At 40.9% G+C, this 16741-nt stretch overlaps 1 protein-coding gene across 2 annotated transcripts; it reads right to left on the bottom strand.

Annotated features, from left to right (window-relative positions):
* Nucleotides 1–602: 602 nt before the first annotated feature.
* On the bottom strand, nucleotides 603–16287 carry MYOZ1 (myozenin 1). 2 transcript variants are annotated; one of them, XM_083866393.1, is made up of 6 exons: nucleotides 16103–16287; nucleotides 13943–14044; nucleotides 12810–12991; nucleotides 4177–4432; nucleotides 1920–2079; nucleotides 603–1172 (listed from the first exon to the last, which is right to left on the bottom strand). In XM_083866393.1, exons 2-6 carry the CDS (start codon nucleotides 14016–14018, stop codon nucleotides 941–943), a joined length of 906 nt encoding a protein of 301 aa, XP_083722519.1. In that variant the 5' UTR covers nucleotides 14019–14044; nucleotides 16103–16287; the 3' UTR covers nucleotides 603–940. The 2 variants fall into 2 exon arrangements, with proteins under 2 accessions (XP_083722519.1, XP_083722520.1); XM_083866394.1 differs by lacking the exon at nucleotides 13943–14044.
* Between the last annotated feature and the right edge of the window lie 454 nt (nucleotides 16288–16741).

Here is a 16741-nt window from a genome sequence, read left to right as displayed (position 1 = left end):
CAAGTCTCCAAGCAGGAGTTCTTTAGTGGTTTTCCACAGTGCCTGCTTTTCTTCCTGTTTGTGTGGCATTGCTGAAACTGCTGCAAGAAATGGAATAGACTTTGGTGGTGTGTATTTCAATAAGCAATGCACTGTGGTAAGTATCAAATGAGCTCTGTTGTTATTAAAGTGTTTGTTTTCTTGCTCTGTAACTAGAGGCAAGCCATCTTACTTGGGTGTGCCTCTGTTGCTTCCCAACCTATTGACTTCATGATTTCTGTAAAAAAATGGGAAAAAACCCAACCAAACTGCTTAAGCTGTCACCTAGTTTCTTCTCTGGAAAACTGGGGAATCCTAGGTGACAGTGAAATACTTTAAGCTGTTGATTTTGCTGACAGACTGATTTGCTATTCCATCTCTGATGCTGTTCTAATTACCTCTCAAAGTCATCGTTCTTCCCTATCACTTTTTCCAAGCCATCTGGATATATATAAATCTTATGGCCATCCCTGTCAGTCCCTGATCTTTTATCCCAGGTTAATAGTCTCGTTGTGAGATTTAAACTTTTGTTATTGCTAATCCCTAAATTCTTTCAGGAGTTTTTAAGGAGAAAATACAAAAGCTGTTTTTCATCTTGGCGTTTTATTTTTTTGTTAATATATGACAAAACAGGTTTATTATCAATCAGACAGGCAGCATGTAGCATTGCTAAACAGAAAAACACCTCCCTAGTCTTGGCCTCTTATGTGCTGGTGAATAAAAAGCTCCTTTTCCTCAAACTGTATCTGGTTTAGATTAACAATACAGTGAAGAGAAGTTTAGAACCTGCTAGGGAATTGTCTTGGCTACAGGCAAAAGAAAGGAGGAGCTGACAGAACTAGAGTTGCATTTTTCTGCTCCTCACTATCAACTTGCAAATAGAAAGGGCTGAGAAAAAAGGGAAGGTCTTGGCAGTGGAGATTTACAGCTCTTCTGTTTCACCACACACTGGCACATTGGCTGCAGTCTGGTATTCTGAGAAGTCTCCTGAAGGCATCCAAGGTATTGGGGTTCTGTTGAAGGAGGGTCTTTTGCTGAAATTTTGATTGTATATCATGAGAGATTCTGGGAGCAACGGGCAGATATCAAACTGAGGCACTTTGAAGGTCATCCGTTTGGCTGCTTTCTCATAACCCCCATAAGGCATGGCAGTCCTGGCATAGGGGAACACATGGAGTTAGCAAACAGAGCATAGGTAGACAGTAGGATTTATAAAATAAATAGTCAAACTTGTCAAGATTCTAAATTTTGGTCCTGCTGCAGTTGACTGGCCAACAAATCCTTCATGAGAACATAGATATATCCATTGCCTATGTATTAAAAATTATGTAAACACACACATACACTGCTGTGCACTTCCTTCACCCTTGTTGCATCAATCTCCATCAAACCATCCACCTTTCACAGGTGTTAGTATTCTGTATATGTAGCAGGCATTATTGCAGAAATGAGTGAGATGTAGGTCTGCCCTTGGAACTGATGTCTGAGGCTATGGAGGTGAGTGGAAAAATTGTATAGAGAGGTTAGCAAAATTAAAATGCTGTGAAGCATATGGCTGCAGATCATAAGTATTTTTCCTGAGCTCTTGAACTTCAAAAGGATGCAGTAAGAAACAGTGGCAAGCTACATCTCCTGGTCAAATGAGGAGAAAAAGAAAGACAAATAGGATTAAAGTCCTCTTATCCAAGTGCATGGGTTTTCTGTGCATAATCTGAATTAAAATCTCCAGCTCTTAATGTATTTTGTCTTTATAGCCTTCCAAACATTTCATCTACTGGAGACTGTGCTAAGCAAAATGACACGTAATTAGAACTTATTTACAGTGCACAGGAGGACTATGGTCAGCATTATTGTGTTTTCTCTTGATAAATAAACTGCATTCACTACCTAAGAAGACTTACCGGTTAAAAGACTTGTAATGGGGGAAATCAGGTTTGGGGCTGTATGACAGTAAGTCCGTGGAGAACTGACTTTTGTCCTCAGGGCTGATCCCCATCGCTCGTTCCCAAGGGGAAATATAAGTTTTAAATATAGTAACTTTTTTGCCTCCTGACTTTCCATCTGTAAACAGAGGAAGGTAAAGCAGTCTAGTTAGATGGCACTCTAACTGCATTGTGCTTCTGTATCTGCTACTGAAGCTGAGGCACCAGCTTCCTTTCCAGATTCTGTAACTCCTACATCAATCCAAACTTTTATGGTTAGATTTCTGTTTTAAAAATACAATCATACACCACTTTTGTCCTTATCCACAAAAGCAGATAGTACCATACTCTAAGAGCCACTTGTCCAGGAATTTGCATTAAAGCATATATTTGAAAGCTAATTTTTCATTCTTCTTTTGGTAGCTCATATAGAAAGAACCAAAGTCCTCACCTCATTATCTCTTTCACTAGCAGGGGGGAAGCTTTATATGAGGAAAGATGCTAAATAATTTCTTAATTTACTTTTCTTTATTTTCTGTCAGATTGTGGCAGACATGAGATGGCATTCTCTTTGTGATTACACGAACAGACATTCATCTTTTTCCCCTTCTGCACTGGGATGTTAGAGACAAGTCTGTCTCGATCACCTCAGGATGGCTGAAAGCAGTTTGCAAATATTATGTGGTATCTCACTGGAAAATCCTATCAGTGACTAGAGCTGCACTTTGTTGTAAAGTCAGACACTTGATTGCTAGAAATTTTAGATTATCTTCTAGCTGCTCCATTAAGCAAATGAGTTGAAACAAGGGATTTCATTTTGCATTTCCCATCCCTTCCCCCAAATGTGTATAATACCACCTTGCTAGTAAGAGCATAAGTTTTGTATTGATATGTAGCACACTTAAAATATTTTCACCCTTCATAAATCTTAAAACTCCTGAGCAATGACATCTGCTTAGCTTGATTAGGGCAGATGAGAATAATAGGTTAATGGAGAGAGACATCCTGGTGCTTTCATGGTGCTACAATTTTGTGTAGAAAACAAATCCTTATGAACTAAGTGGCAAAGAATAAACACTATTATCTGAATCTTTCCTTTTTATCACACCTCCTTTATTTGTTTTACTTATTTCAAATCATGCCAGGTCCTGGGGTTTCCTGCTTTCAGAGAATTGCACACATTTACAAGAATCTCATTTTCATTAAAAAAAATAAGAACAATTACTCCCCCCTTTCTTTGTGAAGTATTTAAACTAAGCGGTTTCCCAGCAAATTGATTGCTAGGGATGAAACATAAAGGCAGCTGGGATCTGTCTCTGCAGTGAAAGCTACAGGATGATATTAATCTTCCTTCTCCCTGCACACAGGATAACAATGAAGAAAAATCTCCTATAAGAAGACTATAAGAGTCTATACAGATTGCTTTTTCACAGGAAATGTAAAAGCTGATTTTGATATAAAATGCACATTACATTATTCCAGAATGTAAATGAAAAAAAATTGATTTTACAAGTCATTCCTTTGGGTTACTCAAGGCATTTATTCCTTGTTCCCAAGCAAATTTGATTTTTTTGTAAAAACCTATAAGGGCTGTTAAAGTTAGGATTTTATCTGCTGATTCTTATACTACATGTTTGTTTCTAGAGATTTCTGGCCAAACTAAACAGAGGATAAAATCAGGCAAAGAGTAAATTGAAATAAAACTACTTTTACTCATAAAGATATTGCCTCAGTGGCCCAGTGATGCTTACCAGATAACTTTCAGAAATATTGTTGTTCCTTTCTGCAGATCATCCAAAAAGTGTTCTTTGTTTAGGTAGAAGCTTTGATTTGAAATCAGGGCTCTGATATTCAAGTCTGATACTCAGATCAGACCACTGATGTAAAGAGTTAATATCACAGTGTGAAACCCTTGGAAGGAAGGAGAGCCACACTGGCATGGCATGGCATGGCTGTACTGGCCTACTGCCCTATCAGCCTTAGGAGCTCAGCAGGTAAGTTTCCTGTAATTTCTGTTATCCAGTCAAGGAGCGTATTTCTGCCTCCTGCCTATGGTTGAGCACCATAGACATGTACAAACAAAGCCAGTAAGCTAAAAGCTGTTCAACTCTTCCAGACTTTACACTGGTACTTTGTTTAGAAGAATCCAGGTGTTAGATTAATTTGCTTATTATTGAGTAGGCTTGGCATGTGGTCTGCTAGCTTTAGATTCTTGTTCTTGCAGAGAGATACTTGCCTTTGTCAGCACCATCACCTCCTTCTCCACCACCTCCAGATGTTTTCCCTGCGTGCTCCCCTTCACCGTCTCTGGCGCCTCCCCTGCTCCCGGGCCTAGGAGGGACCCCGGGATGGTGCTGGGCACCGGAGCCGTGCTGCCCAGCCCCGGAGCCGTACTGCCCGGCTGGCATTCCCCCTACCATCCGCCCCTGGGCATAGCCGTGAGCATCCTCCCCATAGTGCCCTCCAGGCGGGATGAACTTCTGAAAGTGATCCTAGAGGAGGAGAAAAGAGTGTGGTTGAGTCTCTGTTACAGGACACGGTCTATTCGTGTTTGCAGGGTTGGGTCCCACAGTGTGAACTCTCTATGATCTGACCGGTTCTGTGTCTCCGTTACATGAAGTGGCAGGACTTCATGTGAGTGTTCTCTTTATTAAGTATAGCAGCAGTTGTGGAACAGAAGAAGTGGCAATGGAAACACACACACCTCATAGTAATTTTATGTGATCAGGGTGTTGTTGTCCCCAGCAATGATGACTAAGAAATACAGGAGGAGAGGAAAGGAAATTTAGCTTTTGCCAGAGCAGGTAAAAGTCCAAACAGAGATAAAATTAGTTAACCTGTGGGAAAACAAGCTGGGCAAGAAAAAGGAAGTGTTTTCATGTCGAAGTTAACCCCAGCTTGATTACAGTGTGGGAATTAAGTGTTACAGGCCACCAGAACAGCAGGGTATCTGTGACAACATAAAAGCCAGGGACATGTCTGCCTTTTTGCCTGTTTTCTATATATATGAAGGTCTGCTTGGGGAGGAGTATTTACATATTGAGAAAAACTGAAAAGATAACAGCCAGGGAAAATAGAAAATACTTCCTGGAGACCACAAGGGGGAAATGACAAAAAGGAAGAATTTTGTTTGTAGCAATATGTGAATTAGCAAGCCAAATCTAACTGATAGGGCAAGAAAGAAAGTTGTATCCATCAGTAAAATTAAATGGGTCTTATTTTGCAGACTATTCACTCTCCCTTGTCCAGGCTAGAAGGCACAATCTCTGCAGTATGTAGCAAAAGAGTGAGCAATCCATGCAGGATTTATAGACCTTGTGGAATACATTTTGGTACAATATCCTGTCTTTGCACACAGAATCTTCAATAAATGCCCGTGTGGAATAGAAACTGATACAGCATGTTCAGAAAAATATTTTACATTTTGGTCCTAAGTGACATCCTAAGCTTGATTCCTGTCAGACTTAAAAAGATATCTCTTGTGTAGTACAGCCGACATAACTATACAATACAAGTAACCTGGGTTATATATTGCATATAGTATTTCCTGTTGGACTAGGAGATTGGCTATTAGATGCACAAAGATGCAACAAATACACGTGAATGACATTGAATAAATCTGTGGTTCCTCATGCTGCAATTCTACCTGTATACGTTAATCTCAGGCAGCCTCAGAGATGGCTCTCAAAGGGTTAAGGCTTTCTCAGGGCTCTTACACCTAGCACAGTTTAGCAAAAAGAAGCTTTCCAGGCTGTAAACAGGCTTCCAAGGCCAGCTGTTCAGTCAGCTAAAAATAGTCGAGAAGTGAAAACCCCACAAGGCTCAAGGCAGAATTAGCTAACCCTCTGCTCCCTGTGTCTCCCACAACAGTGTCCAGGGTTTCACAGCAGGTCACCAGGCTGCAACCCAGGCAGGCAGCCAGCTGCAGGCTGAAGTGGCAGAGCTGGTGCCCCCGGGGCCTTTAGGGACTGTCTGTCCTTCTCCTAGCTGCAGGGAATTCCCTTTTTAGGAACAGAGGAGGTAACGTTCCTGTGAATGTCAGGAAGCGCTGAGAGGGGAGAGGATTGTGAGCATGAAGCTGTACAGAGGAGCTAACAGGGCAATCTGCTCAATTATACATGGCAGCTATGTAGCTGTAAAAAGGCAAACTGAACAAGGATATTTTGAGGGTTAGGGGTCAGAATGAGGTTATTTTCAAATTGTTAATATATATGCAAGGGTAATGCTTCTACTGATTTGCTCACTGCTTTCAAAACAGAATTTGCATCTGTTTCCCTTCAAGTTTCACCCATGCTGTGTGCCCTTTCTGAGAATTAAATGCTTATTTCTCCATTCCTGTGGTTACTTACTTGCCTCTCCTGCAACAGAAAAAAAAAGTCACAAAGCATCAGCATAACATGACCTGCAGTAAAACAGGCTGTTTTGTTTCTGCTCACAGTAGTATTTGATGTGACTAGGGAGGGGCATCATTGTCATCTGGTGTTATTTTAAATTGCAGTATTATCACTAAGTAGGAATGAAGTTTCTCTGGAACAGAAGGTCTGTATCAGGAAAGCCACTCCTAAAGCTTATTTAGCTGCAAATTAAATTAGTTTGATTTGCCTTAAGCTAGTTCATGATTCTTCATGGGCCTGCTGAGAAAACATCTGATCTGCTAAAAGCAGACAACTCCATTCAGACAGGAAAGACATGTTTTCCATGCAACACCCCAGTCTACTCACCTGCTAGAACAAAAATATAATTTTCTTTAAGTTTGGCTGCCACATTTGTTTGTCTTAGCTCAAATTAACATGAGGCAAAGGGAAATTAATATTTTTGAAAGATTTTCCAAGACAGTAGAGCTCAGGAACAACAGCCTCAAGCAGGACTCTCAACATAGTCAGAGCTGTATAGGTACAGCTTTGTCTCCAGTACTCAGAGCACCCCTCTGGTCAGAGTTTTAGAGGTTTGGAGCTCACACTTGAGGAGAATGCATGTCTTGGGCCACTGCTAACAGCATGTGGAACTTTTACATATGAATATTCACATCACAAAAGTTCCAGGAGAGAAGTCCAGGAATGTCAATTGAGATGGTTGACAATCTTCTCCTCTTGGCTCTGGGGACAGACCACACAGCTCTTCCTGTCTGTGCATCGTTGGAGGTAGTGAGTATTATCAGTCCCTGGGCATCCCTAAATCCATTCTAATAAGAGAACATTTGTTATATGTTCACGTGATGGGTCCCCTGGGTTGGCTAAACAAATTTGGCTTCTATCTTTGAAGTCCTTAGTGCTAGCAAGTGCCTGCCCCTGCAGGCTGAGTGCTTAGGTGGACAAATTCTGAATTCTCTAGAGCATGTGCCTAATAAAAACTAGATAATGAAAGATGATCCAACTAATGGAGCTGAGATCTCTATGTATCTCAAGGCCCTGACGTCACTGCAGGCAGTCCCCAGGAGAGACACTGTGTGCTCCCCTTCAGCTCCTTGCTGTGCCCTGAAGAAAATGATTGAGGCCACCAAATGTGTTTCTATTTCCACCTCCCTGATAAAGAGCTCCCCAAATGTTTGATGCCTATGTAGTTACTAACACTTCTGAAGTTACTGGACTGCGTTGTCTCTGTGGCAGCCACTCAAATGCTCCTTAATTGTGAGATGGGAGATTTAAAATTCAGACACTTGGAGACTCTCATGGACTGCCTGCTGTTTTTATCAAAGCGTGGGCCTCAGTCCTTCATTTGGAATTGCATAGCCTTAAATCTGTGACTCACTTTTTAAAAAAGGATGAAAATAAGAAGCTGTTGAAGCATCTTACACTATTTTTTTAAACTTGCTACCCAAGAGGACAGCAGGTTGAGCTCCTGCTTTCTATTTCCAGGTCCATTTCTGAGTTGCTGTTTAATCTTAGGCAAAATATTTTTTGCCTCTGTGCCTGATTTTACCCATCTAAATAACAGGAATTTTTATCTAATGCTAGCCAAAATTATATATATCTTATTTGTGTATTTTCTATCATCTTTGCCACATTTTCTTCATGGATGAAAGAAATTGTGTTTCAGAATTTTGGTCCAGAGTTTTCTGACAGTGCTCCAACAAATTGCTCTGGAAAATAAAAGGCTCTTTTTTTCTGTTACTCTGCTTTTTCCACACCAGTCATTTCTTGAATAAGAATGCATTGGACTCCCTGTTCACTCTTACACATCTTTGGGTAGAGTGGGACCTCCAGATCTTCTGCACCATTCCAGCTCCAGTGCAGCAAGGCCCATTTTGCTAGAGAAGTTACATCTCACCTCGCTCACTCCACTTAGATCATAACCTGAGACTTGTATTTTAGCCTGCAATTATCCTGTAATGTTTGTTCAAGAGGTTTAACATTCCATGCAGGACAGAACTCCTAGAAAAAATTATTTTCCTAACATTTCCCCTTTAACCTTGCCTCACCTGATCTTGATTGACATTCATCTAAGTACATTAAGGGGCAAACAGAGCCATCAGTGCACGCTCCTGTAATAAACCAAGCAGCTGCATGATAACATCTTTGTTTCTCCATCAGACACTGTATCATGCCTGGGTATTTAACATGGAAGATTTCTGAGGCAGGTTGGTTGTGTACTGCTGTCTGCTGTGAAGCATCACTTTCGGTTTGTAACACGATCACTTCAATTTTCTCCCTGCTACTTCTGCCTGCTGAGTTCTTGTCCAGCACAAAAAAGAGTATTGAGCCACTCCTGCCATTATCCAGAAGAGCAGTAATCCAGTTCTTTCGACTTCTTAGATTTTATTTCACAGTTGGCATCAGCTTAAAAGACACCTGAAGTCCAGCAGAAATTGCCAACACATTTCAGTTTGTTTCCATACAAGCTTTGCCATGATTGGAAGCTGCATTTATTTTAACTTGTGAATGAGTGTAAGAATGCACCAAGGTGGGGATTTTGGTTGTGGGTTTTTGAGGTATTACTGCTCATAATTGTCTGTTTAGATATTGTTTGTTTCACCTTCCTAATTGTTTTAATTTAAGATCTGATAATAAAACATAAAAAGAAGGGGAAGGAAGGAAGGTCTCCTCTATGTAACCCAAATCAAGCCATAGGTTTTGACTAGCAGAAGGACTATATTTAAGGATTCTTACTGGAAGAAAGACAGAGTAATGGCAACATCCAAGACACATACCTACGGCTTTGTTTTCAGTTTCCCCTTAATGCCTGGCAGGAAGGTGTTAGAAAGTTTCCACTTGATGACAGCAATGTCGTACTCTGAGGTTCAAAAGCAGAGGTAGGATCTCAAAAGGAGTTAGGTGGAGGGCTAATAAATAATGAGTGAGGCTGGAGGGCTAAGAAATATTATTTCACATGACCTTAATGTGTTTGAGGCCAAACACATTTAGCACTGTGAAGAAAAGGTCTGTGAACTGCTGGTCAATTAACTGCTGAATGGTGAAGTGGGATTTAGGACATCCAAAGACAAGACTGAGACTCTGTCTGTGATTGGGGGTAACTCATTAATCTACCCCATGGTTCAGTTTCATCATGAAAAAATAAATGTAGTGATTTCCCTCATTCTCTAGTTGGCCAGATGAGACAGTAATAGAGCACATAACAAGATGGGATTTCATCATGGTCTTTAGTCAGTAATAAATTATATCTTCTTATATCTTCCAGCTCCATAATGAAGTAAAAATATCCTCTGAGATATTGAGAGAATCACAGTTCCTGTGGGAGGCACACAGCCTGAGGTGAGGAGAAGAAATCCTACATCTGGTTTACTAGACAGGGTTCAGAAGAACCCAGCTTTTCCAGCACAGCACCAAACAAGGAGGATGTTGCCCAAATTCTCCCTGTTTGGCAGGATTCTGGTGTCAAACTCACCCCTCCCTAAAACCTTCCCCTTGTACTGAATATTTGCAAGCCAAGAGAATCACAGTATTGAAAATAGCTCCAGAGTAGATAGTGCATTTCATTTTACTCATGTTGGGAATTGTCACTCCTAAACCCTGGGGGTTTAGCTACTGTTTGCCTTTAACTGGATGGGTAGAGCTGCAGCAGTGACAGAGTGACAAGTTTTCATTTTTGCGTGGAGCTGTCTGACATTCATGTACACAATATGTATATCTTTCCTCTACTTCAAGTAAGAAGAGTGATCTGATTGTCCAGTGTGAATTTTTGGCTGGGGTAAAAGGAGGAGGAGAGAAGCAGAAGGGTGGGTCAATGACACATGACTGCTGAGATCTTCTCCCTTGTGTGGAAGGTTTATGGCTACAGCACAGGCTATTCTGGAACCCCTTATATGGTTTGGATTTATTTTTAATAACCTTTCTCTTTGTGTGTTTTTGTATTACATTATCTTGCTGGTGAACTTCTTTTGTGGGAAAGTACTCCATCCCAGACCTGCCTTGCCCTGCTTTCTTAAGTGTGTCCTGAGAATATTTTAAGACAAGACAATTAATTAATGATATGAAAGCAGAAAACACACCACCAGCTTCAAATTCCCTCTCTGTCCCACAGTCTCAAAGACACAAGAACTTCTTTTGGATGGAGAGCAAAGGAAATGGAAGTTAATTGGGAGGGGGAAGTAACTGGGTGTAGCAGTAGGTCTTCTTAGTCTGCCATTATCCTTCTCACACAGTTATCTTTTGTTTAAGCTTTCTTTTCTACATCTGCCTTTGAGCAGATAGAGGAGCAAGAAAGGAAAGTAAATGAAAGCTAATCAGATACTGCAATCAAAAGGGCTTTTTGATGAAAGTTATTTGGTGCTAAGGTCAGGCGCTGTCCTGATGGTCTGGAAGATAAGAGGCTTCAGATCTGTTGCCTTTAGCTGCTCAAGAGCACCCAGGTCTCTAAGACAATGACTCAGTTGCTGCGATTGCTCAGCTTTTGTTAATGATCTGACACCAGCAAAGCTGCTCACTCGTGCTGCCTGCGGGGATGAGAGTAGTTTCCCGCAAAGGCAGTGGATGCAACCAGCGAGCACATGGAGCAGCCAGAAAACAGTAACAATTATGTTTCAATCGTGCTAAACTGACCCCAAGCGAGGGCTGTAGGGCAGACCAAAGTCTTCCTGCACTGACCAATGGAGTTCTGTTATCTGTACTATGGATGTGGAGAGAAGACCTGGAAGCAAATCATGGAAGATTTTAAGCAGAATGCCAGCTCCTGTTTGGAGACCATGCCATGGTTCTCCTACAGCAAAGCCATAAAGAAAATCCTAGGCTTTTTAGAGTATTTTCTAACCCTCGACTACATTTTTCCATGGCACAGGATCTTAACAGTAATGCTAAAAGATCTTGGGTTCAGATGTGTTCTTACAAAAGAGAGAGAGAGAGAGAGAATCACTATAGAAAGGGTGTGGGATGCAAGTCAGGCACAGATGAATAAACAAATTAGGAAAAGCAGCGAACAAAAGAGAAGCCACTGTCATCAGCATTTGTCATGTTAGTCGTGGAGTGACTGTGCATGTCCAGTCTTGAGTCAGTTTGTCACAGCTTATATTTTTTGGATTGTCCTGATAGGACATTCTTTAGTGGCACCCTCAAATTTTTGAGACTTTGGACTTTAGCCTTTTTATTCCATCCAATTATTATATCCTCACTACTCACTGCAGCAGATTCTCACATATGATTTGCCTTCATATGTTTTAGGAGCTTTGAGATTGCTCAGTATTTATAAAAACAGCATGCTTTTCTCTAGGGTATTGATCTGTGGAGTCTGAAGTTCAACATAGCATTCATTCTCACATTCTCTCTAGGAGATAGGTCACTGAAGAAATTACTTAAAACACAAAGAGGTGAAGAAACTGCAGAAACTTTAACATCATGAGATATGCTTGCTGTATCTCTGGTCTGTCATCCCTAATCTGTAATATTACTGTTGTAATTTTAATTTTTTTAAATTTTTTTTAAAGTTATGCATCTTTCCACATTCTGATTTTTAACTTGTACTTTTTAAAAGTGAGCCACAAATATTTTCTTAATGCTGCTTTTGAAAATATCAGAGTACTAAAAGATAGTCTGTTTTCATTTGGCAAAATATTTTCTTCAGCTTAACTTTTATTGTTTTCCTTGAGTTTCCTTGGACTGGAAAATAGATGCCATAAAGGGATAAAATATCACCAAACCAACTTTAAAGAACATCAGAAGATGAGGTGGTACATCAAAATGCATATGAACCTTAAACATTTTCTGTTTGTTTTACTGAATTCTGATAATCATGCAAATAGAGAGTTTCATTTGTAAAATTTAAGTGTCTTCAAAAGACTTTACACCTGCAACTAACTATAGAAAGTTTAAATAACAGTACTAATACAGGGGAAAGGGAAAAGAAAAAGAATATCTGTATTTATACACCACATTGGAAAGGACAATGTTTTAGAAGAAAACAAACTGGACTTCTAGCAAATTAACTGAAAATATTTCAGAGTCAGCTTAGAGGTTTCACTTGTGGAGCTTGCAGATATTAGCAGAGGACTCTGTCCAGCAGAAAGCATAAAAGTATCCCTAGACTAAAAATACAACTGCATGTAGTGGAGCTGAAGTCAAACCTGGATGGATCATTGCCATCATGCAAAGAAGAAATGGAATGGGTACAAAACCAATTAGCTCTGCCCTGAGGTCTGAACAGCTGCCAAATATGCAGCCTTCCTTCATCACTCAGTACTGAATTTTGTCATGCTTCTGTATGTGTGATACCAAATATTTGCCAGAGGAAACTAATGCTGCTGCCAAAAGGAAATAAAACTTGTGTATTTATGTAATTTTGTTTTCTTCATTCACTCCTTTTCTAGTAGACTCTCCCTACCTCCCGCCCACAAGCATTAAAACAGAAGAGAGCTTGGGCACACTCCATTCCTGTTTTCCCTGAATGTATGGAGTAGCATTTTAGTCTTAATCTTCAACTTACCACAGAATTGTCAGTGAAGGCATCAGGGTTATTCTCATAAATGAACTTCTCCACTCTCAGTTGACGTAATTTGAACATTTTGGATCCTTTGTTAGTGAGGAGAGAAAGCTCTTCTAGCATCACATCTCTGGGGATGCTGATCTTCTTCCCCAAGTTCAGCTTGGACGCCTCTTGTGGCATAGCTACAAAACATATACAGTGAGACACTTCAGGAAGTACTCTGAAGTATGTCTTTTGTCAAGTCTTTTGTCTATTGCTTCCTAGCATCAGTAGTGACTTCAAAACACCCAAATTATCTTCTAAATTAAGATTTTAGGAAACTATCTATGCACCAAGTTTTTACATTGATGACACTTTGGATACAGATGTTTGGGATTTACTCTGGATTGCAATCAAGGCAAATCTGCAGAGAGAAGTTGCATAGGGATGCATTAGAGAATTGCATAGGGATGGAGCTAGATGGGTGTCTCCCACATCTGAAGCATTTCAGTCAGTGCAGCAAGATTTCTTGGTAGTGCCTAAAATGACTATTTTTCCAAACCTCTACAACCTTCCTCATGCTGTCAAAAGTAAAGAAAAGATAAGGACATCACAGTTATTTAAAAGTTACCCTACCCCATATACACATGTTCTGTAGAAAGAAAAATGTTCCAGGTTATATTCTTCCTGCTTTATTAACTTCTCTAAGAGACTTTGTCTTTTTCAGCTAACGAGTGCTGGAATCAAAGAAACTCTCTCACACAGAGGAGAAAATAAGTATGAGACAAAGATTATAAGAGAGAGAACAACGTAGAATGTATCTAGGCACTGCAATATTGACATCTGTTAAAGATCATGTTTTCTGTCAATTTACACTGATGTGCATCCAAATTAATGCTGCAGGAGAATACAAGTTTACAGAGTGTAATCTAGGTTGACTTTTGACCTGAGTGTGTGCAATGTTTTTAGCTGTAAAATAGAAAATGTGATGTGGTTGAAGGCTGGGCTTCAGTAAAATTTGTGGCTCTGCCTCCTGGTATGTTCACTGCATGTCTTGCTTTGGGAATTCAATCAGTCAAGGTGTGAAATTTTAAAGGCTGAAATTCAAGTTGAAATTCAAACGATTCTTAAATGTGCAGTTTTGCATATCTTACCTTCATGTGTCAGCTTCCCAATGAGTTTAGTGGACTTTTTCCTTTTAACAGGAGCAGGAGTCCCTGCAAGGGGCATTCCCACAAAGAGTTCTCTGCTTTGCTCTAAACACACAAGGAAATGGAGAATGAAACACTGGAAATGTATTTCTTGCCTCTCTTTTAGTTGCCATCTACAGGTAAAAGATACACAGCCTTCATTTCACGCACAGGTTCTTTTCTATCCCTTTCCCATGATGGAGCTAGTGAAGGTATCATCCCATACAGGATATCACCAGCAGGCCATTCTGGGGTTCTCTGGAGACCCAGCATTCTGACAAAATATGGTAGCAGATCCCAGCAGAAGCGTTGCCAGTGTGCCTTATAGCACTGTCATCCAAAAGAGGCAATTTAATTGCAACAAGGCAGTTTCCCAGAATCCACATGTGCTGTAGGGATACTCTGTTATCGTCTTGTGCTGCAGTAACAGGATGTCACTTTGAAAATTTACTCTATGATGCAGTGTCATAATAGCATGCAGTTATCATTAGATGGTAATATTTACTTTTGGATAAAGATTTCAGATCTAGCTGTAATTTATTTGGAGCACTTTGCATCATGTGTGGTTTTGGTTTGGATGTTTATATAGTCCTTTTAGAATTAGAATAGGTATTCAGAAAGTCACCATACTGCAAGTTTGGAAGGGAAAAAAAAATAGAAACAAAACAGAATTCCAACTAGTTCTGTCTTTTATGACTGCTACTGTTTTGATACAGAAAAGCTGGAGGAGGAAGGCACAGGAAAGCCTTTTAAAGTTGTTCACTCAATTTGTTTGAAGTCACTTGCATCTGTATCTTATGTATTGATCTTATCCCATACCATTTTGAAGGGGGAAAGAGGAGAAGAGGGAGATTTCTTCTGGTACAGTGTTCCCCATCTGTCCCCAGATAGAATGAGAGATCTGAATTGCAAAGCCAGGGAACATCAGGGAACATCTCAGCAATTCCATTTCAGGCAGTTTCTAGAGTCCTTCTTAGGGGTTATTACACATAATGTAAATAGAGCAAATGTCTTGGCTTCACTTCAGCACTGTCCATGCCCAAATAACAGCATATAGGGGACAGATCCCCACCTAATACATTACAATACAACTCAAATAAAAATGGGCAAAGACACTTTGACTTCAGCAGCAGCAATATCTAACCACCTCTGTCCTTGTGATTCTTTGTATTTTACTGAACTATGAGTTATATTTTAAAACTAGCAAGCAAACAGCTGTAACTAGGAGTTTGTGCCCTTCTGATCAAGACATTTTTATCTCCTGTGTATTCTGAACTATTATTCCACCATTACTTCTTTTGCAACATGATTTTTATGTGATGGAGTGATGATAACTGTTAAAAGAAGCCCAGCCACAGCAAAACAGTGCCAATCACATTGGCACTTACTCCCTTGGATTAGTTTTCCTTTCAGATTTGAAGGCTTTTCCTTTTCCTGAGATGCTGCCTGTGTAGTTCACATCACAAACGAGCTCATCCTGGGGTATTCCCAAAGCAAGTGTGAGCAGGTGCAGCCATGACGCACACGCTGCACATTCTCCTCAAGAGCCAGACATCTGCTTGGCTGTATAAAAGAGGCAGGCCCTGCTTGACAGGAAAAGGGCAATGCTGCCAGGAGACAGCAGAGGTGAGAGGTTATGGCCCATCTGATGGCTCCTAAAACTGGCAAAACAGAGAGAAATCATCTGTGGGACACAAACACGGATTCCCTGGGGCAAGGCAGAAAGAGACAGCCATAGTGGGGAGCTGTGCTCATCACACTAATTCCCAAGCAGTAGTGAGGACAAGTCCATCCCATTCTGCTGTCCTTCTTTACTAATCCAGCAGGATTGAAGATTGAAAAACCCACTGCATGCAATTGGTTTAGCATAAGGAAAGGGACAGCAGTGTAACCAGAGTTACATGGTACTGCTGCTCTCTCAGTCCTCCCAGAAGCTGCTGGAGCCTCAGACCCCATCCTCACTATCTCTACATAAAACCAGGGCTTTTCTCCCTCAGCTCTGTCCCCTGGTTCAATTCCTCTGTATTTTTGTTCTTTGATCTTTGCAGCAGTCATTGGTGCTGCAAGCCAAACCAGTCTTTACTTCTCCAGCATCTGCACTATTTTGCTGTCCAGTCAACTCACCTCAAGCTTGCAGTGCCAGGCTCAGACCAGCTCACACACCTGCCCCAGAGCTCAGCAGTGGCTGCTTCCTCCCAGCCTGTCTCTGGGTGCTGTCTCTGGGTGCTGCTTGGGGAGGCTTGTCCAGCAGCCCCCCTCTCCCAGGGTGCCTGGGTGCAGGGAGGCTCTGCCCAGCACAAAGTGCTGATGCAAAGTGCTGTGAATTTGACTCCTGAAGGCTGCTCGCACAGGCATCCTGCGGTTATTAATAGCCAAAGGCCCAGAGGGCAGAGTCTCAGATAGCACTGCTGCCATCCCTGAGGAGAGGGGAAAAGAAAAGGTTGCACCTCCAGTCGCCTGCAGGAGGTCTCCTGCAGTCACTGTCTCAATGCCCAGGAAAACCAGGCACTCCATAGGTGGCTCACTTCTTCCTCCTCTTTGTTAAATTAAACCTGCAGTTCCTCTTCCTCCTCCTATTTCTTTTTTTGATGCAATTCATAAAACCTTCTCAATATCCTGTTTGTCAGTAATGCCTCAAAAGCTATCTCAGGTCTTGCCCTGTTTTACACCCTCCTTCTGTGCCTTCTTAATCATTCATCCCAGTGTCCTCTAGGCTGTCATATATATTTCCTAAAATGCTTCAGAAGCAAAATAACGGTATGC

The sequence above is a fragment of the Zosterops lateralis genome (assembly GCF_965231275.1).
Source record: "Zosterops lateralis genome assembly, chromosome: 8".
NCBI lineage: Eukaryota > Metazoa > Chordata > Aves > Passeriformes > Zosteropidae > Zosterops > Zosterops lateralis.
Note: the sequence above shows the minus strand (reverse complement) of the source record. Positions and strands in the feature narration are given on the sequence as shown.